This window comes from Penicillium robsamsonii, assembly GCF_028829455.1.
Source record: "Penicillium robsamsonii strain IBT 29466 chromosome Unknown utg000005l_segment0_segment0, whole genome shotgun sequence".
NCBI classification, from domain to species: domain Eukaryota; kingdom Fungi; phylum Ascomycota; class Eurotiomycetes; order Eurotiales; family Aspergillaceae; genus Penicillium; species Penicillium robsamsonii.
The window spans coordinates 3690715-3716464 of NW_026643223.1; the positions used below are offsets into that span (position 1 = coordinate 3690715).

General features: G+C 48.7%; 9 protein-coding genes across 9 annotated transcripts; 4 read left to right on the plus strand and 5 right to left on the minus strand.

Annotated features, from left to right (window-relative positions):
- Positions 1-16: 16 nt before the first annotated feature.
- On the plus strand, positions 17-3447 carry N7447_009432 (MET18/MMS19 family protein; the record flags this gene model as incomplete). Its single annotated transcript, XM_057233694.1, has 5 exons — positions 17-98; positions 166-439; positions 530-767; positions 815-1003; positions 1051-3447. 5 exons carry the CDS (start codon positions 17-19, stop codon positions 3445-3447), a joined length of 3180 nt encoding a protein of 1059 aa, XP_057083236.1.
- A 645-nt stretch (positions 3448-4092) lies between these two features.
- N7447_009433 (WD40 repeat-like protein) lies at positions 4093-7015 on the plus strand (the record flags this gene model as incomplete). The annotated part of the gene is made up of 2 exons (XM_057233695.1): positions 4093-4183; positions 4233-7015. The coding sequence occupies 2 exons, from the start codon at positions 4093-4095 to the stop codon at positions 7013-7015; spliced, it is 2874 nt and encodes a 957-aa protein (XP_057083237.1).
- A 2339-nt stretch (positions 7016-9354) lies between these two features.
- On the minus strand, positions 9355-13790 carry N7447_009434 (uncharacterized protein; the record flags this gene model as incomplete). The annotated part of the gene is made up of 6 exons (XM_057233696.1): positions 9355-12951; positions 13002-13337; positions 13393-13497; positions 13548-13599; positions 13651-13676; positions 13734-13790. The coding sequence occupies 6 exons, from the start codon at positions 13788-13790 to the stop codon at positions 9355-9357; spliced, it is 4173 nt and encodes a 1390-aa protein (XP_057083238.1).
- Positions 13791-15002: 1212 nt separating this feature from the next.
- N7447_009435 (uncharacterized protein) lies at positions 15003-16101 on the minus strand (the record flags this gene model as incomplete). Its single annotated transcript, XM_057233697.1, has 2 exons — positions 15003-15868; positions 15924-16101. The coding sequence occupies 2 exons, from the start codon at positions 16099-16101 to the stop codon at positions 15003-15005; spliced, it is 1044 nt and encodes a 347-aa protein (XP_057083239.1).
- Positions 16102-16715: 614 nt separating this feature from the next.
- Positions 16716-17522, minus strand: N7447_009436 (GPI anchored serine-threonine rich family protein; the record flags this gene model as incomplete). Its single annotated transcript, XM_057233698.1, has 2 exons — positions 16716-17318; positions 17370-17522. 2 exons carry the CDS (start codon positions 17520-17522, stop codon positions 16716-16718), a joined length of 756 nt encoding a protein of 251 aa, XP_057083240.1.
- Positions 17523-18808: 1286 nt separating this feature from the next.
- On the minus strand, positions 18809-20557 carry noc4 (ribosome biosynthesis protein NOC4; the record flags this gene model as incomplete). Its single annotated transcript, XM_057233699.1, has 3 exons — positions 18809-19841; positions 19892-20103; positions 20153-20557. The coding sequence occupies 3 exons, from the start codon at positions 20555-20557 to the stop codon at positions 18809-18811; spliced, it is 1650 nt and encodes a 549-aa protein (XP_057083241.1).
- Positions 20558-20675: 118 nt separating this feature from the next.
- Positions 20676-21835, plus strand: atp4 (F1F0 ATP synthase subunit 4; the record flags this gene model as incomplete). Its single annotated transcript, XM_057233700.1, has 4 exons — positions 20676-20793; positions 20859-21313; positions 21374-21596; positions 21649-21835. Coding segments are annotated over 4 exons (822 nt in total), but the record flags the coding sequence as incomplete, so codon positions are not given.
- Positions 21836-22397: 562 nt separating this feature from the next.
- Positions 22398-23819, plus strand: N7447_009439 (tetratricopeptide repeat protein; the record flags this gene model as incomplete). Its single annotated transcript, XM_057233701.1, has 6 exons — positions 22398-22997; positions 23068-23107; positions 23164-23257; positions 23311-23617; positions 23673-23737; positions 23789-23819. 6 exons carry the CDS (start codon positions 22398-22400, stop codon positions 23817-23819), a joined length of 1137 nt encoding a protein of 378 aa, XP_057083243.1.
- Positions 23820-23959: 140 nt separating this feature from the next.
- Positions 23960-25612, minus strand: N7447_009440 (uncharacterized protein; the record flags this gene model as incomplete). Its single annotated transcript, XM_057233702.1, has 3 exons — positions 23960-24578; positions 24665-25515; positions 25574-25612. 3 exons carry the CDS (start codon positions 25610-25612, stop codon positions 23960-23962), a joined length of 1509 nt encoding a protein of 502 aa, XP_057083244.1.
- Between the last annotated feature and the right edge of the window lie 138 nt (positions 25613-25750).

The following is a 25750-nucleotide window of genomic DNA, read 5'->3' on the forward strand; positions in this document are numbered from 1 at the left end:
TTGACTGATTGGTATCATGTCGGCTTTGCAAAGCTATATGCTGGTCGTGGACCATGACAAAGAAGAAGCCAAGCGCATTGCTGAGGGAATCGCGCAAGGTATGCCGATTGGCCCCGCACTCGAGACCACTTCAAACCGTTGCATTACTAACGGAGGGGGTTATAGATGTTGAGACTAAAAAGGCGACTCTAATTGATACCGTCCAATCTCTCGGCGAATATATTAACGATGAAGACCCGATTTTACGTGGAAAGGCAATTTCTTACCTTACGGCCATTATCCGAGCCCTCTCACCGAAATACCTCTCGAGACAACAGATCCAAGTCCTGACTACATTCTTCTGTGATAGAATTGAGGATGGAGGTGCTGTTGATGGGCTGCAGGTTCTGCAGGGTCTGGACCGGTTTAACAAGTTTTTGGCTACCCAAGTAGCACAAGCGTACGTGCTATGCTTTTTGGTTGCAACCCTGTGTTCGCCGGGGATAAAGCTTAACTCAACGATGATCCAGTGCTGATTTTATTGATATAGACTATTTTCCAACTTCCAAGATCTCCAATCTCGGTCTCAAACGCAACGGTTCCACGTCTATCAATTGCTCAATGATTTGATGTCGAACCACCGCGGAGCTATGCGTGATATGGGAGAAATCTCGCTTCTGGGTGTTGTTGATATCATGACGGGGGAGAAAGACCCGAGGAATTTGATGATTGTTTTCTCGATCTTGAAAGTGATTATGGTGGAATGGGACATCTCGAACCACGTTGAAGTATGTGTAATTTTTCGAAGGTCATGGATTCCGCTAACAATAGACAGACTCTATTCGACTCGGTATATAACTACTTCCCAATCACATTCCGACCCCCGCCCAACGACCCCTATGGAATCACTGCACAGGATCTGAAGGGTCGTCTTCAAGAATGTATCTCTTCAACAAGGCATTTTGCACCCCACGCTATTCCTGCCTTATTGGACAAGCTTGATTCTACTTCTCCCAATGTAAAGGTAAGACTAATACCCTGTGATCTTGAAGTCGTCTAACAGATCTATAGAAAGATGCACTTAATACATTGATCGCCTGTATCCATTCGTACGACCCCGACACAGTATCCAAGTATTCCATTACCATATGGGAAGTCCTCAAGTTTGAGATCCTCAATGCCCAGGAGGAATTTTTATCTGAAATCTCCCTGGAGGCTCTGCAGGCAATCACCCAACGGCTATCTGAAGGAGTTACCAAAGTGTCACAAGAATTGCCTCTTGCAAAGTTCCTTCAGCCAATCACCAAGGAGTGCAATGAGCAACTCCAGGAACCTCAAAACAAGCAGGCTAAGCCGGCCCAGTCGATCCTCAGCTGTGTGGCTGCTGCTTCGCCCGTTTCCTTTATTCTTGCTGTACAAACAGTTGTAGCCCCGATTTTCACACTTTACCAAGAAGCAGACGGAATCATCAAACAAAGGGCACTTCTTGAAACTTTGAATGTTTTGTTCGAAGCTGCTACAACAGTGTACGGACAGTGGACCACCCGAAGTGGTGAGGCCGCTATCGAAAACCCGCTACTCGAATTCAAAGATCAATTTTCGGACCTCTTTGGCCAGGCATTGATGGGTGCAGCCAAGGAAGAGGTTTCCTTCCGGGTGACTGCTTTGAAGGGCTTCTTGCGTCTGTCGACTTTGCGTAATTTCTTCCAGGAAAATGAGATTGGGCTTTTCGTGCAATACCTTGACGAAATCCTTCTCAAGGAGGAATCTGTGGGCCGGAATGACCTCAAGAAAGAAGCAATCGCTGCTCTTGCTGAAATTTCCAAGCACAAGCCCCGCCTGATTGTGGATATCACTTTCCCTGCATTTGTGGCAACTCTGCCAGAGGAGGATGATGGTTCGGATGCCTTGTATCTGCCGACGCTCGAGACGCTTGCTCAAATCAGCGTCGAGAGGGACATTTTCGAGACACTTTTCCGTCGTCTGTTTAGCAAGCTGTCTATTCTGCTGCAAAAGGAGCAACCTGGCTCAGTTGCTTACCCACGCGCGATCCTCGTCACTTTGCTTTATGTTATGCAACAGAGAAACATGGAACAAGACCAGAGTGTGGATTTGTACTTCGACAGAGTCGTGGTTGGACTTTGTCGTGATGTCGCAGCAGCGGCCTCTGGCAAGGGAAAGAACCGGATTCTCAATGATCCTACTGTGCTTGACACTTTGGGTCGACTTTGCAATCTCCTTGTACGGTCTGTTTCTACCCAGAAGCAAGAACAGGTTGCCGAAAATGTCTACAGCCTTTTCTCCGAAGATTTTGTGCCTATTCCGTTCTCCCAGACTACAAATGCCGACCAAGAACGTACAATCATTATCTCGACATACCTGCTCGCGGGATTACCCAAGGACTGCAGCAACAAGATCCCGTACACCAAACCAGACATGTCGGCTTTGTTGTTGGATCTGGTCCACCGTTCGGTCTCGAGCACAGAACCAGCGACACACCAAGCTTATCTGCGCCACTTGGCCTTGCTCGTCAACAAGTTCCTGTCGAAGCAAGATGTGACAATCGCCGAGAAACTTTTCGATTCTCTCCTCCAAGGCCAGGGCACAGAATCACAAAGCCCCAACCCTGCAACCATCCGCACCATCTTCTGGCTATCCAAAGCCTTGATCCTTCGCATAGCCCCCACAACAACCCACATTATAACCTCCCTCCTCGCTCTCCTTTCATCCCCAGACCAGCAAACCAGCACGACAGCAGCACAATGCTTCTCCATAATCCTCGGCGAAGACGACATCCTCTCTGCAACCAACGGCGCCACAATCCGCCTCCTCTGCAGACAGCGCCTCTTCACAACAGTCATCCCCCTGATTTCATCTCGCATCCGCGAAGTGAACATCGCTGGCACAGACGACTCCGCCACCGCTCCAAAAGCACCTGACCACATCAAACCAGCCCATCTAACTGCCCTCGCGGGTATCCTCTCCACAATCCCAACGGCCCTCGTCATGCCAGAACTCCCCACCCTCCTCCCCCTCCTCCTGCAATCCCTCGATCTCCAGACCGCAGACTCCGTTGCCGTCCGCACAGCAACCCTCGATACCCTCGCCGTCATTATCCGTGATAACGGTGTCGCCGTCATTGACCAGTGCGGCCACGTCCAGAGTCTTGTTACCAGACTTCTCAAAACAACAGCTACCAATATCGGTACTGGCACGGTCAATAGTCCTCGTCTCCGCGCGGATGCTTTGAAATGTCTCAAACTCCTCGCTACCCACCAGGTGCCCGGTGCTACGGCTAACGCGCGTGCGCCGCCGGGTATCTCGCCTCTCTTGCCTGTCAAGAATCAGGTTCTGAGGTCCCTGCGGGCGGTTCTTGATGATCCTAAGCGTGATGTGCGGAAGGCGGCTGTTGATGCTAGAGCCGCTTGGCTGCGTGGTGTGGATGATGCACCGGAAGAGGAGGAATGATTATTCTTGGGTTAAATGGAAGAATCCACTCGCATTAAGTTTAGAGATTGTTTATTATCATACATTGAGCATAGATTATAAATCCTTCAGCATGCGCTTTACATGATATTTCTAGATCGGGGATAACTTCAGCACTCGAGAAGTAGAGAGGACGGCGCAAGACATAATCGGAGACAAAACTTCTTCCTAGCTAGAGCTAGAGTTCTAGTAGGTAACGAGCAGTAGTGAAAGGACCCCTAGCTAAGTGAAACCCAGCCGAAATATAACCACTTGGTCCACTGGTATGGTCAAATCGAAATCGGCCAACTTAAGTTTGGGACGGAGTAGGTGATTTAAGAAGTGCATGTATAGGTTAATTTCGCCATAGGGACAACAGAATCTGATCTCGCAAGTTCAATTCATGCACTTGCAACGAGGGAAAGGTGATGGGATTAGGCTGTTCATCGCGTGCTGCACTTGATCTGTCGATTTAGTTCCTGGGAAGCTGATCCGAACCCACACAGGAATGCTCTAGTTGGTTTGCTGCCAATCTACTTCCGTGTCTTAGCGCCGAAAAAGTCACCTGATGGCGAACCTGAGGTGCCTCGACTTCTGAGAAGCAGACAACACGTTTTCTTATGAACTATAAGGCACATATTCTTGACTATGACATCGATATCATTCCGTGGCAAAAACGACGGGCTCCAGGTCGGAGATAACTATGGCTCACTCACAGCAGAGTTCCATCTGCCTCCAAGTAAGTTAAGAGGACAAACTCGCGATCGTGACTGATCGTCGCATCCCAGTGCGAACGGAAACTCCTAGCCCCCAAGACAAAGAATGTTTAAAAGCACTCTTTCTCACCGACCCCGAAGAAGATAGAGCCGCTCTCAAAAGAAAAAGAGGTGATCGGGCCCAGGGCACCTGCGAATGGATTCTGGAAACAGATGAAATCATCCAATGGTTGAAAGGAGCAAATGATATACACTCCAATATTTTGTGGTTGTATGGGAATCCTGGAACTGGGAAGTCCACCATGGCTATCACACTCGCAGAGGAGATACCGAAACAACAGGATTTTGTCAATGATGACAGGATACTGGCATATTTCTTTTGTGACTCCGCCCACGAGACACGAAGAACGGTGACTGCAATACTACGGGGACTACTCTACCAATTTCAAAAACAGCGCCCGCATTTCTTGGAGCACTTTCTAGCGAAGTTTTCGGAGCGGGGAGAAAGTATATTTGATTCGTTTGATGCTTTGTGGTCTATTTTCACACAAATCATCGACGACAAATTGACTGGCCACAAGTACTGCGTAATTGACGCCTTGGATGAATGCGATGACAATTCACAACACATTTTTCTCACACAGCTTGACCACTATTACCGCGAAACTCCGAAGGAGCATGAGAATAAACTGCATATACTGATTACGAGTCGACCCTATCCTGAAATCTATGAGCATCTTCGATTTTTCAGGCACAAGGATCTTAGTCAATACCATCAGAGAAAGCAAGACATCAAACAGATGATCAGCGAAAAAGTACAGAACTTGAAGCAGAAAAAGACATACACCAAAAGCATCGAGCAGGAAGTGACTCGAATTCTTCTGGATAAAGCAGAAGGGACATTCCTGTGGATTGGAATCGCCTGTCAGGAACTGTCAAAGATTCGCTCAAGAGACGCGGTCAAAACGCTCCAAAACCTGCCTCGAGGCCTTGATTCTCTTTACAGGGAACTGCTTAATAACGCCATTCAACAAAATCGGGACGAGGAAGGAAAGATTAATGAGATCCTCCATTTCGTTGCCGTGGCTCAAACAACAATGACTGTGTCCATGTTATCACAGGCATGCCGGTCCTACGAGGATGAGCCAGATGAAGAACGTATCACCTTCTTTCGAGAGGACATTGAGATGTGTCGATTGATGGTGATCATTGAGGGCAATTTCGTCCGGCTTTTACACAAGTCGGTCAAGGACTTTCTGCTCAAAATGGAGTGTGAAGGCCTTACGCAAAATCTCAAGGCACATGCAACCCTTTCATATCGCTGCATCAGTTATCTAATCAAATGTGATTTGAACGGTGAAGCAGCTGACCAAGGATTTCTTGACTACGCTGTTGAATTCTGGCCAGAGCATGCCCATTTGGCCAACACGGAATTCTCTATCCTGGATGAGCACAGAGTGTTCTACGAAAATTCATCGAGCCAATGGGATAGATGGAACGAATCCTATGAGAAACTCATATGGTTAGAAGACTCAGACCTAGATACTGCTAGCTTTACCATCTTTCACGCTGCAGCTGAATGGGACGTTGAAGCCCTGGCAAGAATTGGACTAGAAATGCTTGGGAACAAGACAATGGGATCTCGTTCGGTTAAGTATGACGATTGGGAATTTCAAGGGTCCCGTGAAGGAACACCCTTGAGGATCGCAGCACGCCGTGGAAATACTAAGATCATGGATATGCTGTTGGCGCGCGCTGATAAAACGATGGAAATACACACCGGAGTCATATCTGAGGCGGTGATAAACGTCGCTAGCGGGGCTGGTATTCTACAGCTTCTTTCGGATCACGCGGGATGCAGCATCGAGATTACAGAGAGCATTTTGGAGCTTGCAGCACAGAACAGAAGATGTGGATATGAGATTTTCAAAATCATCCTCAGCCAATACGGAGACAGCATTCGTCCTCGTATATCAGAAAGTGTCATGAAGCTCGCTGCGGCCAATCCAATGTTAGGGAGCAAGCTGGTGGAGCTGATTGCAGAAAGATTTCCCGGCATCCTGAACACTTTGACAACCCTCGGAGTCTTCGAATCTGCGATTTTCAATGACCAGCAGAACCTGAAGGTCGTTTCCTCATTACTTACTCACACTAGTGAGTTAATGGTCCCGGAGCAGATCGTGGAGACTGCAATACGTACCAGGCACAGTACTAGGGATATTACACTTTTGCTATTCTCCCATGCAGACCGAGCGAGTGTCCTCACAGAGAGGCTTATCTTGACTGCTGCATCCCATAGCACTCAACTATGCCAAGACCTGATTAAGATAACTCTAGAAGACGCCACGGCGTCTCAGATTCCAACTGAATTAGAGCATCTAATTGTTCGTTGGTGCGATGTGAAATTAATCAATCTTTTTCTGCGTGTAATGGACAGCCGAATTGCCATCTCTAAGAGCATGATAGAGGCAGCAAGAGATGAAGATGTCAAGAAGATCCTTGAAGCCCGGATGGATACCCAATGCCAGTCAACCAAATTGAGCACTCTAGCAGCCGAGGATCACACCGTTCCATCCTTTCACCGCTATTTCATCAGACAAATCGGTGTTCTGAAAGACCATACTGATGAGGTATTCAGTTCTGCTTTCTCACCAGATGGTTCTAAATTTGCCTCCGGTGGTCGGGACAAAGTGGTACGAGTGTATCGCTGCATGGGGTTCATGTCTCTCGGTCAATTGATCGGCCATGAACATTTTATTACGTGCCTGGGATGGAGTCCCGACAGCAAGAAATTGGTCAGTGGTTCGTCAGACGGAAGCATTCGAATATGGGATACAGAGGTGAGACACAAATAGACTCAAACTACTCTATATTCTGCTGACTTTTGGGTTTTAGACCTATACTTGTCTAACAGTGTTGGAGAACCATGAATCACTTATCACAGCGATCTCATGTGCATCTGATGGGCAAAGCTTCATTAGCTCTTCATTTGATACTTGGTTCTGCCATTGGACGGATACTGGAAAGCCTCTACACATTTCGCAGAAAACACCTAGATCCCAGCATTCATGCATCACGTCAGACGGCAGTCAATTAATAGTGGTGGATGTGGAGGCGAAGCTTCATTTTTATGACCTTAGAACCTACGCCAGGATTAGATCGGTTCCTTTGGAGGCAAAGGCTTCGTCCATCACGGTTGAATCCGACACAAATCTGGCTCTTTTGGACTTAATGTCCGGTGAAATGCAACTCATTGATCTCACCGACGGAAGTATTGCTCAAAGGTTCCAAAGTGCTCGACTTAGGGATAATTTTGTCCTTATAAGCACGTTTTTCGCAGATGGAAATTCCCTTATCCTTGGATGCAGTGAAAACGGCAAAATCTGTGTTTGGAATCGACATACCGGATCTCTTTTGGATGTACTAGGTCATGGTCATGGTTCCGTGAATTCGGTCTCGACGAACCCAGCCAACCCGAATATGTTTATATCTACCGGTGATGATTTCACAGTGAGAGTGTGGGAGATGGGACCAAAGACAGAATAATCCATCCTATCAAATCTGCCATTTTACTCTGCGGGCCCCTGTTGTATAGTATATGTGACGAATCTTTGTTCATTAAAAGAACTTGCCAACCAGCAGTTATCAAGATTCCCTGATGCCATATGTGCATTGTATTGAAGCCCCCGGATGTCGTTACAGGTTTCTTTCCAGTGATTTCAAAGTCGCAGGAATTAATACAGGTTTGTGTTTGAGAAGGGCACGGAAAGGTAGATTTGATGCCTTGCAAACTGGGGGCAAGTGTCAAACTCACGTTAAATACACTCGTGTTCCTCATTTTCAACCCTCGGAACTGCCTTCGATCATGTCCCTAATAAGATCGCACAGCCAGTGGCCTGGAGGCATCCCCTCCTTCGCCGACACAAAGAACCCGCCCTGGAAATTTTTGATGCCTCTCGTGCATGGAGGCATTTTGTCCGTGACCAGGCGTGGATCAACAGAAACGAGCTTTGAACGGTGGGTAACAGCAGACCAACAATTTCGCGATGTATGTTTTGAGAGAATTCTTATTTCTCCACTGACGCCAAGACAGGCCTATCAATCCCGAGCACCAGAGGACGAGCCTAGTTTCTTTTTGAAGGTCCCGAACTTACATGAAATATCTTTTACTATTTGACTTGTGATTCTAAAGGTATAGGACAAAAGTTTTACAGGAAATGACGTTCGAAATCTCTGCATGGTCTACTTCTGTACCACCGAATTGACCCGCGAGAAAGAAGCCCTGCTAGCCAAGTGTATCTTGGGTTTATTCCCATGGGAAGAAGGCTGGGCATTTCTACCAGAAGAAATGATAATGTTTCTCCCCTTGGAAGATAATCAAGGGGATATTCTCGAGACATTTAAGTTCCATCAAAGTGTCGCCCGACCTAGCTTCCTTGATATGCACATGGCGCTCGATGGAACGGTGCTTTTCAGGGACTGCTATGCCAAGCTCATTATCGACGACTGGACCCTTGAGGCTGGACTGGGGCTTTGGGTCGAATTTGCAACGAACAGTATCTATAAGAAAGCCTACCGGGCTCAATGATGGAGGAATTCGCCCACTTTTATGTGAAATCGGTCCGGAAAATCAGGTCCCAATAGAGCAGGCGTTGAATTACATCGAGTCATGGGTAATATACTAAGACCGCGATGAAGATACAGATCCAAGAGAGATCCTGGAGGATGGGCCGTGAGTCTGTCCATTCTTGGTTACAAGATAGTATATATTAATGGCTTAGAGTCGATATGCGACGGCCGCTCGTGGAAATTTACCGAGGGGGTGAAATCGATATAGTTGACTATGCGCCAGGCTTTCGCGAGGCGGAGCAGGGTAACGACTTAGCGATCGGATATGATTTGGAATAGATACTTGCGAACGATGGAAATCCCCTGACTATCACAAATCATGGAAGTGATCATTAGCTAGACTTTATTGCCCCTTATTCGGTTCCTATAGGGCTAAACTACATACGCAAATACACCAGCCACGGTGCGATTTGCAAAATATCAAACCTTTTTTATTTTGTTTCTGTGTTATGTCTTAAATGCAATATCGTGTCGTCCGGGTACAAAGACCCATAAAGACTCTCAGAATCAAACGACAATGACAAGAATACACCTGTCCCATTTCAACTCCAACCTGCCTATCTCATCACCACCTGTGCTTGGGTGGCCTAACGCAGGTAACTATCTCTTGTCCCAAGTAACTGGACGACTCCTTGACTGTACCTGTACCATCGTGGCTGCGCTCGTTCGAAGTGTTCGTACGCTTCTCAGTACTGCCAGGTCCTCTGTTCCAGTACCCCACAGCGTCAATTTTCTGTACGACGGTCTTGGAAAGTTGGAACATTGCTCCAATCCCCGAATGACCAACCTCGGCTCCGAGGGTACTCAGACCCTCGTTCGCAGTAGAGGGGATGACATTCATGATGTCTGCACCGAGGAGATCTGTCGCACACCAGGACTCGTTGCGTCCGCCAGGCTCAACGAAGGAATTTGATTTCAGGATCTCGTCCACTTTGCTGCTGACAATCGAGGCCTGCCACCACTGCTTTCCCTCCTTGGCCATTTGCTCAAGCGGGGCGTTCTGGAAAACCTTGATTTCCGATGTTAGGATGGAGGGGATGCCAAAAAGTTCTTGGGTTTCGCTGATTTGGAGAAACAAGTCCTTGCTCCTTTCCGAACGGTAAGGATGACGGCTCCACCGTTCCATAAACACCTGATCAATTCTGATCTTCGAGTCGGTGGGAAGGCGGACGATCATACGAAGATAGTGATTGCTTGGTTCTATCCGTATGCTTTTGGCCATCATCCGTGCAGCTTCGTCAAGCGCCGGGTCAGCCCCCGTAATGTATTCGACAAAGCCTTGTACTTTAGCAGCTGCATCCCACACCTGGGAAGGGAAACTCAAGTGCACGATGCCTAGAGAGAATTCAGGATAGCGAATCATAGCATTTCCACGTTCATTAACTGAAATAATAATGATCCTGTTCGGACCAACATGGCACCAGAACTCGTATTTCACGCCTCGGTGGCTGTACTTGTGATCGAACAGGCGACATTGGTTGGACTCCAAATCGACGAGGTAGTCAATATCCGCAGGAGATGAAGTCAAGCGCTGGAAAAATGAGACTGGAGGTGGGGTCAAGTTATGCTCAGAGAAGAACAGCTGGTGAACCGCTTTGTAGCTCATCTCCCTCTCTTTGGTTGAAGCTGGCAAACTGGGCATGAAAATAAGACCGAACTGGATTTGGAGGCTCAACGCCCCAGGAAAGCTGCGAACTGCATCAAGAATTGGTTCTAGGAAGCGAAAGAGGCCCTCTGTCGATTCACGAATGAGCTTTTTTTCCTCTGATGATTTCACAGCCATCTTCATGGGCAAAGCAGTGTCTTTTTGTGACCATCCTTCTGTTGATTTAGATCCTATTCTTCGCTGCCAGACCTTAGCAAAGGGAGCTTCAGCCTTTGCTGTATTCTCTGCATTTGTTTCGGTGTTTTCCCTTCGCTGCGATGAATTGGCAGTGTAGACTTCAATCTTTGCCCTTCTCACTGCCCTGGTTACTTCATCCACCCATTGAAAAGCCTTGTCAGAAGGCCGCTGATGAAACATTGTCTCGTGGAATTCTCTTGTCTGAATCTCCTCTAGAACAGCCAGCTTTTCGTCAACTACTGGTTCTGCATCTTGCTCATCACTTTTGGAGTCGGAATTTTGCAAAGAGCCAGGACTAGACGTCCCCAAGCGAAGAGAAAGCACCCGGGGTGAGATATCAATGAGGCCTGGATGAAGAGATGGCACATTCTCATTCCCTTGGTAAGGGTGATGACGTTGCTGAACACCATGATGCAGAGTGCTGTCACACGAGCCCGAAGACAGACCTCGAGGTGCAGGAGCACCAAGAGTAGCATCAAGTGGTAGCGCAATCTCGTCGATATTGAGAATTTCCTGGCTAGGATTGTCTTTGATCTGCTTGAGCAGATATTCCATTGCTACTTCATCGGCTTTGCTGCGGTATTCTGGAGCCTGTTCATGTTTCTGTTCGTCTTCCGATACGTCGGCCTCATCATGAGAGTCAGCAACTTCTGAATCAGGCAACGGCACATCTGTAGCGAACTCTAGTTGAGCAGACTCGCTAGGAATAGGGGCTGGGATCGCCGCACGGAGGATTATCGGATCATGAGTTAGCTCAGGGCAGGGAGAGATGCTCCGAGTTAGCTCAGGTTTCATACTTGTGTCGTCAATATTGGGCATATCAAAAATGTCACCAGTTTCGGCAAAAGTGGGAGCCTCGCCATAGTGGAATTGGTTATGCTGAGCATCTGTAGACTGCTCCGGAACGATTGATAGGACTGTAGCTAGCGGATCAAACGCGACAGCGTGTCGAAGACCATTATTGAAGCTTACCACTTCGCAATCAAGATCAATGAGGGGGATGTGGCTTTCTGTTTCCTTTGTGCTGAGATCCAGCTGAGTGGATGTGGTGCTTGACTGCTTTTGATCTGTTGTCGATGGTTTGCTGGACACTTCCTCTATTCCAGTTTCCCTCGTAGTCTTGGCCGTCTGAAGCATTAGCTTTATCTCCCCCATCACCGAATCAACACTTCGTCCTTGAGGCTTTGTATTCACCTGTAAATTCACTGCCTCGGTTATAATGAAAGGCTGGGTCCTGTTGACTCTTGGTGAACTAAAGCGAATTGGTTGACGCAAAGTACTAGTCAGCTCTTCTTGTTGGGAAGGGCGAGAGATTGCCAAATCAGCGGCATATGATGTGTCTTCCGGCTGTTTGGGGACTGTACCCGAAGGAGTGGATAAAAGTGGGAGACGAGGGGTGGGATTTGACTTTGGTTCCTGAGTCGAGGTAGAATAGGTAGAAGCCGCAGGATCTGTTCCCTCAGACATTGCGCCCGACTGTTTGGAAGCTGCACTTGGAGCAGTGGAGTCAGTCGCGCCGCGAAGAGTACTAACCAGTCTTTTTTCTTGAGTGACTGAGGCAGACGAACCGGCTACCTGTTGGTCCCTGACCCTCTCTCTATAGCTGAGTCTGCTAAATATGGAACTATTCGGGCCATAAGGTATGTCTATTGGCTTTTCTTGCTGAGACTGGCTAGGCAGTGCTACAGTTCCATCTGGTAGCATAACCACGCGCCCTTTGACGCCTGTGAGCTTGGGCTTGAATGGACTCGACTGTCTCTGGCGCCATGATGTGGAAATGTCGGGCTCAGGTGGAGTGCTGGAGGCAACACGCTCGGTGGATGTGGGGTCATCTTCCAGTTGTCTTTTCATATGGCTGTCGCCTGCCAAAGGCTCTTTAGTGGCACCGCGAGATATCCATTTATTGACATCTTTTGCCTTCCCGGTAGAGAGATACGGGTGCTGAGTATCGCTCTTCTCATGGGAGGTCTCACTTTTGGGCGGGAGATGTCGATCAATTTTCCCTAGAAGGGGATCGTTTTTCAGACCGATCTCTGGAAAATGATAACCTTCCCAGTCTCGAGCAATGCCCGATTCCTTCAGGGCCACTTGCGGCGGCTGCCGAAGTTTGCGAAGTGGACGGAATTCGTTGGCGAGCTCGTCGAATCCACAGACCACCAGAGTCATTATTTTTGGGAGGCGAAGAGGAGCATTTCGGTCGATTAAAATGCGCCACAGGGCAGTGGCACTGATCTGTCCGTATGGCATGATGCGAAAGGTAGCATTCTCCCGTTTGGGGGTAAAGATGACCAGGCCTCGGTTTGGGTTCTCAATGAGGTCCTAAAAGTATTAGCGTAGAAAACTTGGAAAAAGAAGACTCAGGACTATACCAAGCATTCCTCAACGGCGTCGAGCATATCACCTGCATCTTTGATGTCGTCCATGCGTTGTGCAGAAATACGGAGCCCTCGGGTGCCCTGCACTGTAATTCGCGTTTCCGTCATTTGGGAGATGCGAGACAGGAGAGGACCCAAGTTACGAGAGATGGGACCTAACCCCGCCTGCGAGGGATACCAGAACTTGACAATGTGTCCATCGCTAGTGGTTTGTGTCGGCATGATATCCTCCACTAGGGTTTCCACATCTGGCTGCACATCACTTCCATAGGCGGGAAGGGGAGTGGGATCGAAGGGGGCCGAGGTTGGAAGTTGACGCACTCTCGGCATCTTGAGAAGCTTTAGTACAATATAACTTGGGTGATGGGGAGGCATCTAGACATACATCGAGTAAATCATCATTGCGACAATGCTCTTGGATATAATCTGCAAGCAGTGATGTGACTTCGACATCAAATTCTTCATCGAACTGGCCAGTGACAACCAAGATCTGGGTGGTATTAGCAGAGCCGCCATTGTAAATAGTACACAAACGCCTACATGTCTATCACGTAGATATTCGACCTTCATCGAAGCGGTGGGATTCAATGCACTATCAAAGAATCAGTTTCGATCAAGCCAAGTACATAGTGATATTCCATACTTAAGCTTGTCTCGGAGTTCTGAGATCTATGTCGAGTCTGGTCAGTCCTAGTCCATGCAGGAGGCTAAGCTACATAGACTTACCCCTCGGTCCTCCAGTGACCACATTGAAGTCAGACGAAGCGTCCGGCTACTGGCCATCTTGAATGGTGATTTGAGAGGAGTGAATCGATGCGGACCGGAATGTTGAAGGACAGATACAACTCGATCGAAGTCGCACGTCAATCGGACGCGAGTCAATTGGTGATGTGAGATGGTTTGAAACGTGACTGAAAGGAGCAATTCAGCCAGAGGTAGGTTGATTGGCCCGGGAAACCTTGAGGAGACAATCGATTGAGTAGGAGGTAGGAAATGGCAAATCGATCACAGAAGGACTAGGTAGATAGCACCTGGGCAATCGATTTGAAGGAGCACACCGTGGTTAAAGGTGCATGCATGTATGGGGTAGACAACGATGAAGGGGCAAGGGCGAGGAAGAGATGAAGAAAGAGAGACGAAGGAATAGGGAAGAGGTGAAGTGATGTCAACGATTCCTATTGTGGCGGCGCCGACGGTGATGTTCATACCTTTGCGAATGGAAGGAACAACCGGGTACGCACGCGTCCATCAAATTGGAAATCATTAACAAGCGACGGGCCCGTGATCCCGCGCGGGTGCTATCTTATACTGGGGCGAGATTGAATCACAGCAATAGATAGAAAATGCAAAGTACATATAGAGTCAAGCAAAAGTCAAAAGAGTATAAATTTCTGAGTTAAGCATAATAACAGGCCCATGACATGTAGGTAGAAAGGAAATATGTAGCCACTCTTTAAGGGCTTTTGAACACAAGCAAGAAACAAGTCTTACTATCATGTCCATCACAGTGTAATCATATCCGGATAAAAATATGCAGGTCATCAAACGTCATATCTAACAGGGGGTAACAGTAGAACAGAGAAAGGAGATAAGGTGATGCCCAGATTTGACCGAATGAAAATGCAAATGCAGGTGAAAGTAAGAATAGAAACAGGAATACAAAAATCGAAGGGTACACGAGCGAATTGAACTCTGCCACGACGGGTATCTGCTGCAAAGGGAAACGAAACGCCATGCACCGGCCAAGAATGGTCTATGAGAAATGAATAGGAGTGGTAGGTAGGATGTTGGTTGTCAAGACATGGGGTCGAGTGGAAAGGCTGAAACCGGGACGGAAAAATGTGTTTGGATGGTGGTCTGGCGTTTGGCGGTAGTGCTGAGGGATTCGAGCAGAGAGCAGAGAGAGGAAAGGGGGGTGATGATAGACAATTCGCATGGTTAAGGTTGGAGGTTGACTCAAACAAGAGCTGACGATGAACAAAGACAAAGAGCAAGTTAATCACTGCCTTGTCGACTTGCATTGAGCCGGATCGCCCATTTCATTTCTGTCTCAGTCTCCTTGAGCTGAGCAAGAACGCCAGCAATATTATCGTTATTGGATTTGGCAGAGTCAATCGTATCGCGGAATTCATTATCCTTCAGTTCCTTATAGGCGGAGTGGTTGACGAGCAGCTTGTCATAAGATTCCTTGAGGGAGTCGAATTCCCTGTTCTTTTGATCTGCGAGAACCTCCAACCGTTCGGTGGAGTGTATATGTGTTTTCTGGGCATTGGCGATAGTCGTGAACTCGGTCCAGATGGCATTGATGCGTTTTGCAAACTCTGCCTTTTCGCGTTTCGTCGCGCTGGATAGCACCTCGTACTGTGTCTCGTGGTGCTTGGCGATCTCTAGTAACCGGGCTTGTTCGCGATTTTGGTTCTCGCGCTCCTCGCGCATCGTCTGGTTGGTCTGGTTTGCGTTCATTTCCGCATCCTGCCGCTTGGTGCGCTCATGCTGGAGGTCCAGTCTTAATTCCTCCAGTTTCCGGTCTTTCCGTGCGATTGAGTTGAGGTTGGTCTCGTTGACTTGCTCAAGGTTCCGTAGGCGCTCGTTCATGTTTTGTTGCTGGATCTTGTAGGCCTCGTTGGTTCTTTGGTTCTCCTCCGCGCGGGACTTGTAGAGCGTGCATTCACGCGTTAGGCGTGCTATTTCCTCCTGAAGATTGTGGATAACGCGTCCTGATTTCCCTGTCGCTGCTGCATGGCCAACCGCTGACCATTCTGATGTTGGGGTATCGCCATTGCTCAGGTCGGCGGGGGCCGCGGGAGGGTTCGGAGGGTTCGGAGGGTTCGAAGGAGACGACGATGGCTGATTGTAGTTACCTGGAATGTGGGGATTGTAAGCTTGGGTAGACGGGGTGGGATCGGAATCACTAACCATTCTGGCCTCCGGCTGGTTCGTCGAGGAATCCGTTGTTCTGGTGCATGTTCAATTGCGTGTCCACATGCGGAAGATTGACTTGTGGCGCTTCTGCACGGATAGGGGGGTCAGCAGCAATCGGTATAAGATTTTTGCTAGGGCTGAGACGCTTCATGACCCGTTTGAAGCCCCCCATGGTGACCGCCCGCGCCTGTCATGAGGAAGCGGATGGGAGAGCAAGATGGGAGAAAAAACCAGTGGACCTTTGAACTATGAAGGGAAAGCTCATACCAGTATTAGAAGCCAATTGAGCTAGACGTGAGGTCGTTGTCTTAAGATTTCGCTTATTCATCTAGACATCGCAAGGGAGGCCTCTGATCAATAAAGGCGCTGTCTCATGCGACAAAGATCATCACAGACAAAACAAACTATACGGAGTAGCTCGCTGCCGAATATTCCAAAACAATGAAGCGGTAAGAAAGGTGGAAGTTGCGGAAGATCAGTCGATCATCGTTCTTTGTGTTTCAACTCTACGTCCATCGGAAACGCCACGGCGCTAGTGGCAGATATGGACTGACAGGTCTTGTTTTCTTTCTTTGCTTTTTCTTTTTCTTTCCGTTTTGATTTTGATTTTGTCTGATGTTATGAATGCTAAATGTGATTGATTGCTTTCTCGACGCCTCAGGTCACCTGTATCTCAACGATTTTCAGGGGTATTCTATATACAGAATGCTATATCAGTTTTGCCCAACTCCAATAAAAACAACGAGTCCAAAAACCAGACCGAAAACGCCAAAACAGATCAATGAACTAGACAAGGTATGCCAAGAGACCAGCAATACCCATTACCAATTGTACAGAGCACTGCGGGACAGAAGCGGCCCCAGCTTGTCTGCTTCCAGTGGAGGATGCTTCCTTGCCATTGACAACCTCAGTGCCAGTGACCATCATTCTCTCAGTTGAGCTAGCAGCGATAGAGCTAGAAGGACTACCAGATTGGTTGGCAGAAGAGCTGATGAGGGCCTTGCTGGCAGCGTTGGTCATTGTGGTATGGGTTCCTTGTGTCGCCTGGGTAGTACCACCAATGGTCTGGGTGTTGAGGGCAGCAGTAGTGTTGGTAGCGCCCGTGGTAGTTCCGGTAGCTGTATTAGTAGAAGCAGCAGTGCTAGCTTCGGATGCGGTGTTCTTAACTTCTTTAGCTTCGGGGATATCGGCAAGGGGCTTGCCGACCGACTTTAACAGAGCGGTATAGTTAGTCTTGTCTTTCTGTCTGATCTGGAAGGCGTAGGTATTTCCGCTTTTGACATCATTGTCAGGTGTCCAGGTGAAGATACCGCCCTTGCCATCAGTAGTGATCGGCTTCACGTCCTGCAGGTCGCCCGAGGAACCTTGGCGGAGGAGGATGGTCACAGGCTAAACAGGTTTAGTCTTGTTACAATTTGAATTGGAGAAAATGAGTGTTACCTGATCAGCATCGGCACCAATCCATGTGAGGGTGACTGGCTTGCCAGCCTCGAGGGGCTCCTTGGGCCAGGAAGTGAAGCGAAGAGGGTTGGAAGCGAGGCCAAGGGTCACGAGCGAAGCCATGATGGCAATAACACTCTTCGAGAAATGCATCGCGATATGAGAAAATCAATAGACGGTTAGGTTTCAAAGAAAGTGAGATTATAGTACACAGGTTGCGTATAATTGGTGAATTGGGGATTTGGTGATGGAGAACACAATATAACTTTCAAGAACTGGTGGCGCATCGCGATTCTTAACTGACAGCATGAATTGCCTAGATCTCTCCCAGCCCTACAGAAGTGATTTTCGAAGCCGCTTGTTGGTATTCGAACGCTGAGACCCAAGGGCGTTTTGGGAGAATGTTGCATTCCGATGGCCCTAATAGTGAAGCATCATGTTACCTAATACAGAATATCGTCTACCTTGGCTGGGGAATACCTGTTAGAAAGTATTGGAAATTCTCGATACCAATTTGCCGCGAAACTTTGCCTAGGAGAACTCTGTCAGTTTTCATGGCAAGGGCGTGCGAGGTTATATCGTCATTCAGTACCTTTGATCATAATCGCTTCATTTTTCTAGTCGTGGCTGAAAGCCCACAAGAATTGGTCGGCCATTTAATAAAGGGCTCATACTAATCGATGAGCTGCGAAATATAATGGCCAATGGCATGCCTCGCCGGGACATACTGGAATGCCATCCCTTTGCGGCATGTTTTGGTGGCGATCAGTTTATGCATAGGGCTATGGTGAACACCATGATCATTGCTTGCAACTCATCAAGCATTTCTCGGGCCTTCTTCTGTGTACCATCGATCTCATACCAAGGGGTACCATATGATCTAGTGGTGTAGTCTGGAGGTTGGGGTAGCTTGATCGCCATCCATAAGGCACAAGGAATACCGAATATATTCCCAGCCCTATAGCTTAATCATCTTGGTATATCAATAGATTCCACGTCCATAAACATATGGATAGGCAACAATATTGGCAATAGCAGTAATAATAAGTTGAATCGAGTTTAAAGAATGTATATGACCGAGTATTGTGGGACGAAGGAATATATATCTCTAGCGTTGCTCCATACAACGAAAGCACAATATAGGGGCTAGAATGAGCGCAATGCCACTCTTGCTTCACCTATAGTGGCCATGAGACAAGAATGAGCTCCAAGACATGTCGAATACGTCCAGGGGGGTTGTCTTATGATTGCCGCGTGGCCCAGATCTAATGCTTACTTTCAGCACTGGGAGTTGTAGAGTTAGACTTGCGGCAAGGGACCTGTTAGTAGATGATCATTTCTCTTCAAAGCAGGGAACTATGACTATACCCCGCAATGTCTAGATCCTTGAAACTTCATTGTCAAACAAATTGAATTGGTATACGCTGATATATGAACCCTCAGAACTCCCACAAATCCCGCATGAAACTCCCTGGACCAGAGTCCACGCCGCCATCTTCCTCTAGTAGACGATCTGTGAAGATACGCTTGGGAATCTGGTACTCGACGACAGGAATCTTTTTGAGATTTCTCTCTTCGACTCCAAGGTCTGCAGTTACCATGCCTGAATACGTGTGATCAAGGAAATCTTCCAGACTGTATGCTTGCTTTGTGAACTGCTCGGAGATGATCCGTGCAATGGCCGCAACGTTGGGGTGGAAGTGAGACTGGAGAGTCTCGACCTCCCAAATACTGCTCTCGATGGCGTTGGTCATGTTGGGGTCGGACTCGTTTGGATCGAACGGATCGTCCATGCCTTCTTTCTCCACTTGTCCAAGGAGATCCTTATCCCGAATAGATCGGTGCATCATGAATGTAGTCGTGGGGTGGTTCTTGAAAAAGTTGTACATGAACGGAACGATCACGACAATGGCGGAAGGAGGGGCGTTCAGTGCAAGACGAGCGAGACGCTTGATGAAGCTGGCCACCAGTGTGGACGGAAGATGGGTTGAGGACAAGAAGGTGTTCAGCAATCGGAAGAATCGTGATCGGTGCTTTGAGTGCAGCAGCTCGGAATCCAGGAGAGAGTACAGCTTGGTGTAGAATTGAGGGTAATCCAGGTTCTTCTCCTGGATCAGGTAGAAGAGACCAGACAGTGCGAGGAGAGATGTCGCACCACCAACATTGTATGAATCCGTCAAGAAATCCATCAGCAGTTCTGGTCGGTTGAACCACGGCTCGATGTTGTGCACCATCATACGCAGCAGGCTCTTCCGCTGCGATTGTGAGAGATTGTTTCGTAGAATGGCCAACCACGCCTCCTGTGCCTGCTTTCTGTGGGAGTTTGCCGAAACTAAGCGCTTATTCTTGGTATCTCGTTTCGCGTAGAAGTTTTCGAACTTGTGTTCCGGCCCAGGTACCTCATCGCAGGCCTCAAGGATCTTAATGAGCGTGTCAAGGACTTCGGGGGATCGTTTCGTAGAGGCATAATCACTGACATAAGTTAGCCACAAGACTCGATAGCGAGAAAGGGGTGTACATACGCCATCTGTGTGAAAGTGTAATATCTCACATCCTCATACTCCTTCACGAACTTGGCAACGGCTTCGGATTGCAGATCCTGCCCGTTGTGGGCTTCGATGATGGCCGCAAAGATATCTTTGAAGAAACCCGTCGACCAAACATTATTCTCTGCACCCGGGATATGGGCCAGACGTTCCTTGACAATGCGCATGCTCAGTGTCAGAGCAGCAATCTAGAGATCGTTAGTAATAGTAACTCTGGCAGATCAAGACCACACATACCTGAGAGGAAGCATCTGCCTCACGCATGATAGCCACGAGGGCATTCTGATAATCAAGGCAACGCTCTTTCAACCATGCCACGACGATTTTCTCGTTCTCAGCGGCGCGGCTTGACTCGGTCAAATTTCCTCCGGCGATCAATCGGCTGAACACACGACAAAGAGAGACGGCCACGGCCATCTCGGGTTTCTCAGCCGATTTATCGACATTGAGCATGGAGAGCAGGGTCGCAATATTGTTGTAGCCCTTTCGCGACTCCGCAATCTGATTCTCTAGCTCTTGAATAGTAGACAGTTTCTCGGCGAAATTGTCATCGGCGACAGCGCGGCGCTTGGAGGATGGGCCGCTGGCATTCTTGCCGCTCTTGCGCTTCTTAGAGCTCGAATCCGTAACAGGTGCAGGCATTTTGGACAAACGTCTTGTAGTGTACCGTGACCGGGTTATCTGCAACTTTTTTTTATCGTTTGGACCATCTCGGAAGCTGGTTTTTCCGAGGCACGGAACCAACACCCGAAACGGCTAGCGTCTTCACCTCCTAGCCATCCCGAACCTCAAGTCTCCTCAATTCCGTTCACCCACCCCATTGACCAAGATTCTTCCATCTGCAACAATGGCTTCACGTCTCGCCAAGAGCGCCATTGGTACGCTTTTTACGATCCGCGACCGTCTGATCGACTCGATGCCTTTAGTTACTAACTCACCCTAGGCGCATCCCGACTTCGGCCGGCTCTTCCCGCCCGTGGTGTCCCTGCCGTCACTGCGAACCTGACCTCCTCTCGTCAGGCCTCCAACGTTCCCGCCGAGGAGCCCACCAAGAAGGCGCAGTCGATCCTGAACGCCATCCCCGGCAACTCCCTGGTCACCAAGACCGCTACCCTGTCTGCCGCCGCCGGTCTTTCCATCGCCGCCATCAGCAACGAGCTGTACGTCATGAACGAGGAGACCGTCGCTGCTTTCTGTCTTCTGTCTGTCTTCACCGCTGTTGGCAAGTACGGTGGTCCCGCCTACCGCGAGTGGGCTGAGGGTCAGGTCCAGAAGCACAAGGACATCCTGAATGCTGCCCGTGCCGACCACACCAACGCTGTTCAGCAGCGTATCAACAGCGTCTCCCAGATGTCTGGCGTTGTTGAGGTTACCAAGCAGCTCTTCGCTGTTTCCAAGGTAGGATTACTCGGTCGCATACATTGATACTTGGGTCGGTTTGTTGACAGTTCGTTTCAGGAAACCGCCCAGCTCGAGTCCCAGGCCTACGAGCTCCAGCAGCGCACTGCCCTCGCTGCCGAGGCCAAGCAGGTCCTCGACTCGTGGGTGCGTTACGAGAACCAGGTCAAGCAGCGCCAGCAGCGTGAGCTTGCCCAGTCCGTCATTGCCAAGATCCAGAAGGAGCTTGAGAGCCCCAAGGTTCTCCAGCAGATCCTCCAGCAGAGCGTTGCTGATGTTGAGCGTGAGTTATCTACCAACGGACCTTTTTACAGAAGATTGCTAACAATTCCCAGGCATCATGGCGTCCAAGGCCCTGTAAATGGGCTGAGTAGCTCACTGCATTCGGCATTGTGTACAAAACTATAAGGGCTATTTGCATCTGCCGAGTTAGACCTTGCAATACCATTTTGATTCTTACTCTATACTCGGACACACATGGTTTCAAGACATGTTTCAAGCGAGTTGGGCCTGGAAATGGCCGGCTGATGTCTGGCACATGAATCTGTTTGGCCAGTTTCTTCGTAGAACACTTTGACCAGAATATGACACAAAGAGATACTCAAGCGTGCCCTTTCAATGTATTTGACTGGTACCACTCTGGAGCTATGTACCAAGCACCACTGTATTTCCCGAAGTAAAGGCTGAGTCCATGCACTTATGCCCTATGATATGCAGGGTCTAATGCAGCACGCCACCCCGGGGCCCGTGGAGAATGCGATAAGCGATCTATACTAAGGTTTTATCTGGGGAAAGTCCATATCATTGCATATGTTCCTAGGATATCCTAGGATTTCAAATATCCAAGTATTTTCAATATATTTAATTTGTGTGCACACGGGCTATTAGCCGCTGGCCAAGACTCTCCGGACCCCAGTCCACGGGTCATCAGCCCGTGGACAGCCGCTACACAGCCACTGTTTATTGTTATTTTAAAACACTCAGCCCTACAAGTATTCTTGATACCTCTTCCATATCTAAATACCATAGTCGGCAACTACCAAAAAGTCCCATACCCACTTCCCGCCGCCATCCGGTCAAGTATATGCGCATTATGCCCTCACTACGCAACATCCTCCACAAACGCGACGACCTCAGCACCACCCCAACACCCCAAAATGCACCAACAACACCCCCAGCACCCGAGTTCAAGCTCATCCGCTCAGACACAAATACCCAAGAGATAATCACGGCCCCATCCCACCCAGACGACCAAACCCAATACCTATCATCACCAACTCAAGAAGAGCCCACGTCTCCGCGCCGGAGCTTCCAGCTCTTCAACCGCTCCCCCAAACCTGCCTCAGCAACCTCGCAATCCCCACCCCGTCGCGAGCGCCGCCTTTCAAGCCTCCTCCATCTCGACTCCCGCAGTCGCAGTAACTCGCGTGACTCCTCCGCTAACATACCGGCGGATCTGCCGCAGATCGATGATGACTATGGTGCGAGTAAGCAGGAGCGTGAGGCGTTGTGGGAAAAGAGGGCTACTGTGCTTGTGCAGAAGAATCCGCAGTTTGCGCAATCCGGTTCATCCTTGCCGCGGCAGGGTGAGGGGGAGGCGTCGCTAGGGTTGGGATTGGGGCTGGAGCAGGCTAGATCGAGGAGCTCGAGTCAGAGTCGGGTTGGCATGGATCCGAATGAAGATGTAAGTGCTTATATATATATTGGCGATATGGTTTCATTTGCGGCTGGAATGTAGGACTAACGGATTATAGATCAATATTCAGGAGGCGATTCGACTGCATGAATCTGGTGGTGAGTTTTGCTTTTTTTTGTCTAGCTAGAGGTACGTTGATTAACATTGATTATAGATCTCGAGCGATCAACTCAGATGTTCGGACAACTTGCCGATCCAAATGGCCCAAATAATCCTCTGAGTCAGGTTCTTTATGGCCTCGCACTACGGTAATAGCACGTTTAGCTATTTCTCAATTTCCCAGATGCTAATAAATGTACAGACACGGATGGGGCTGTCCTGTAGATACACCATGCGCTGTGACATATCTCTCCGCCGCAGCATCCAATTCGGCCGCGGTTGAGGCGGAGGCCCTCCGTGCTGGTGTTAGCAAGGGAGGATCTGCAAAAGGAGAGCTCGTTTTGGCCATATTCGAATTGGCAAATTGCTTCCGAAATGGGTGGGGTATAGCAAAGGACCCTCCTGCTGCTAGACAGTATTACGAGACTGCTGCGAATTTGGGTGATACTGATGCCATGAATGAAGTGGGCTGGTGTTACCTCGAGGGATTCGGGGGTAAGAAAGACAAGGTACGTGTGGTTCCCGCCTATATTTTGTCCCTATTCTGACTCTATGTTGCAATAGTTCAAAGCGGCCAAGTATTACAGACTTGCAGAGAAGAATGGGTGCCCTACTCTTGGGAATTCATGGTATGTTCAACTAACTGAGGATTTGGAGTTTGAATCTAATGGATACTATAGGATCTGGAAAGATAAGTACAACCCGAAGTAAGCTGCTTCAACAAAGGTAATAATTATTACCTCTAATCTACGATTAATGTGTTTCACGGTCTACCTCAATGTATCTTAACTTTTTCTACGTGTCACGTCAATATTCATGTCCAAGCAAGTTCTACTTCCATATATTCCAACTCACAACTCTCGATGTTCAATTATCCCAGTATGTCTTTTCTGCACGATCACGTTAGCATCACCAGCAACACGCGCCTCCCCATCAAAAATACACGCAATTTCTTCAAGCGACCTCCCCCTAGTCTCAGGATAAGTCTTCCAAACAACAACCAAAACAACAAGCAGCACACCCAAAAACACAAAATAATATTTCCAAGAAATACTCTCAAACGCAATAGGGTTAATGAGCTGATTGAAAACCAGCGCCATATAATTCGACATCATGGAGATAGCAACGCCCTTGGCACGTAGCGACGTCGTCCAAATCTCAGCCGGGTATGCCAGGAGCAGCGGCGTGAAAGCGATGTCGTAGCCCGCGTAGTAGATGAACAAGAATGGGATCACAGCTGTTCCGACGGTGCTAGTACCCGTCGTTACGAAGCTTCCCGATAGCGCAGTGATAAAGATATAGCTGATCAGCATTATCACAGTCGACGTGATGAAGAGCGCACGGCGGCCAGCGTGATCGACAAGACACGCATTCCAGAGCTGGAGGAAGCCGTTTATGAGGGTCTGATCTGTTGACGAGGTTATACCGATTGTATCGAGAATAAGGGTTAGGTAGTATGACACCACACCACTAGAGCAGATATCCAGTCAGCAACGGATCTCTCCACCCATTCCACCTGATGAAAAATAACAGTAAAGCCCAAATGAAACACATACCCTCCATTCCACTGAGCAAAAGCACCCAAAGAAACACTCAAGAAAAGCCGATACCGATTCCCCGAAGTCCTAACACAATCAATCCAGCGCGTCTCCCGTCGCGCGTTCCGCTCCAACGCCAAACCCTGCCTGATCTCCTCCATCTCAAAAGCGACCAACTGCGAACCCTCATCCCCACCAGCATGGAACTTAACCAGTATCCTTCTCGCCTCCTCAACTTGCCCACAGCCAATTAGCCAACGCGGCGACTCTGGCACACACAATGCACCAGGCAAGGCAAGAAGCGGCAACGCAATCTGCATAAGGACAGGCACACGCCACGCCCAATTACTCGATACATTTCTCATACCAAAGGAAATCCACGCTGACAGCGAGGATCCGGCATAGTACTGGCACATATAGATAGCCGTGACGAGCGAGCGATGGGATGGATACGCGATTTCCGTGACGAGAATCACCGCGCATTGGAACCATGCGCCAGCGATACCCACCAGCAAGCGGGAGTAGATGAATGTGTTTGCGTTCGGGGAAGCGGATTGGAGTCCGACGCCAAGGATCATGAATATGTACCCGGCTAAAATGGTGGGTTTGCGGCCGAAACGATTGGCGGACCATGCTTGAATGGGTAGGAAGAGCATACTGGCTATGTTTTGGAGGGCGTTTATGAAACCGAGCTTTATTCCTGCTGGGTGGGCCATGAAGGTTTGCCATCGGGGTAGGGATTGCAGGCTGTTCATTAGGGAGATGTCGTAACCCAGTGTGCCAGAGAAGAGGATCAGGCTTGCTATTAGGCTGTTTAGGTGGATGAGATGGGTGGTTTTCCACCATGATTTGGTATTTTGGGGGAGGGACTGGGATTGTTAGTTGGTCTTCTATTGGTTTGCTGGTATTGAGAGGTGTTGTTTATACCGAAGTGAGTCCCGAGACAGCTATGGGCTTGTCTTTCATGATGACGATTCTTTTTCACTGGAACAGGGAGCGATGGCATTGCCGATTATATCTCGCATTGTCTGTTTTCATGAACTTCTGGACACCAATGCATCTCTCTCTCTCTTTTCCGGCATGCCGACTTTTCCGATATCCCGT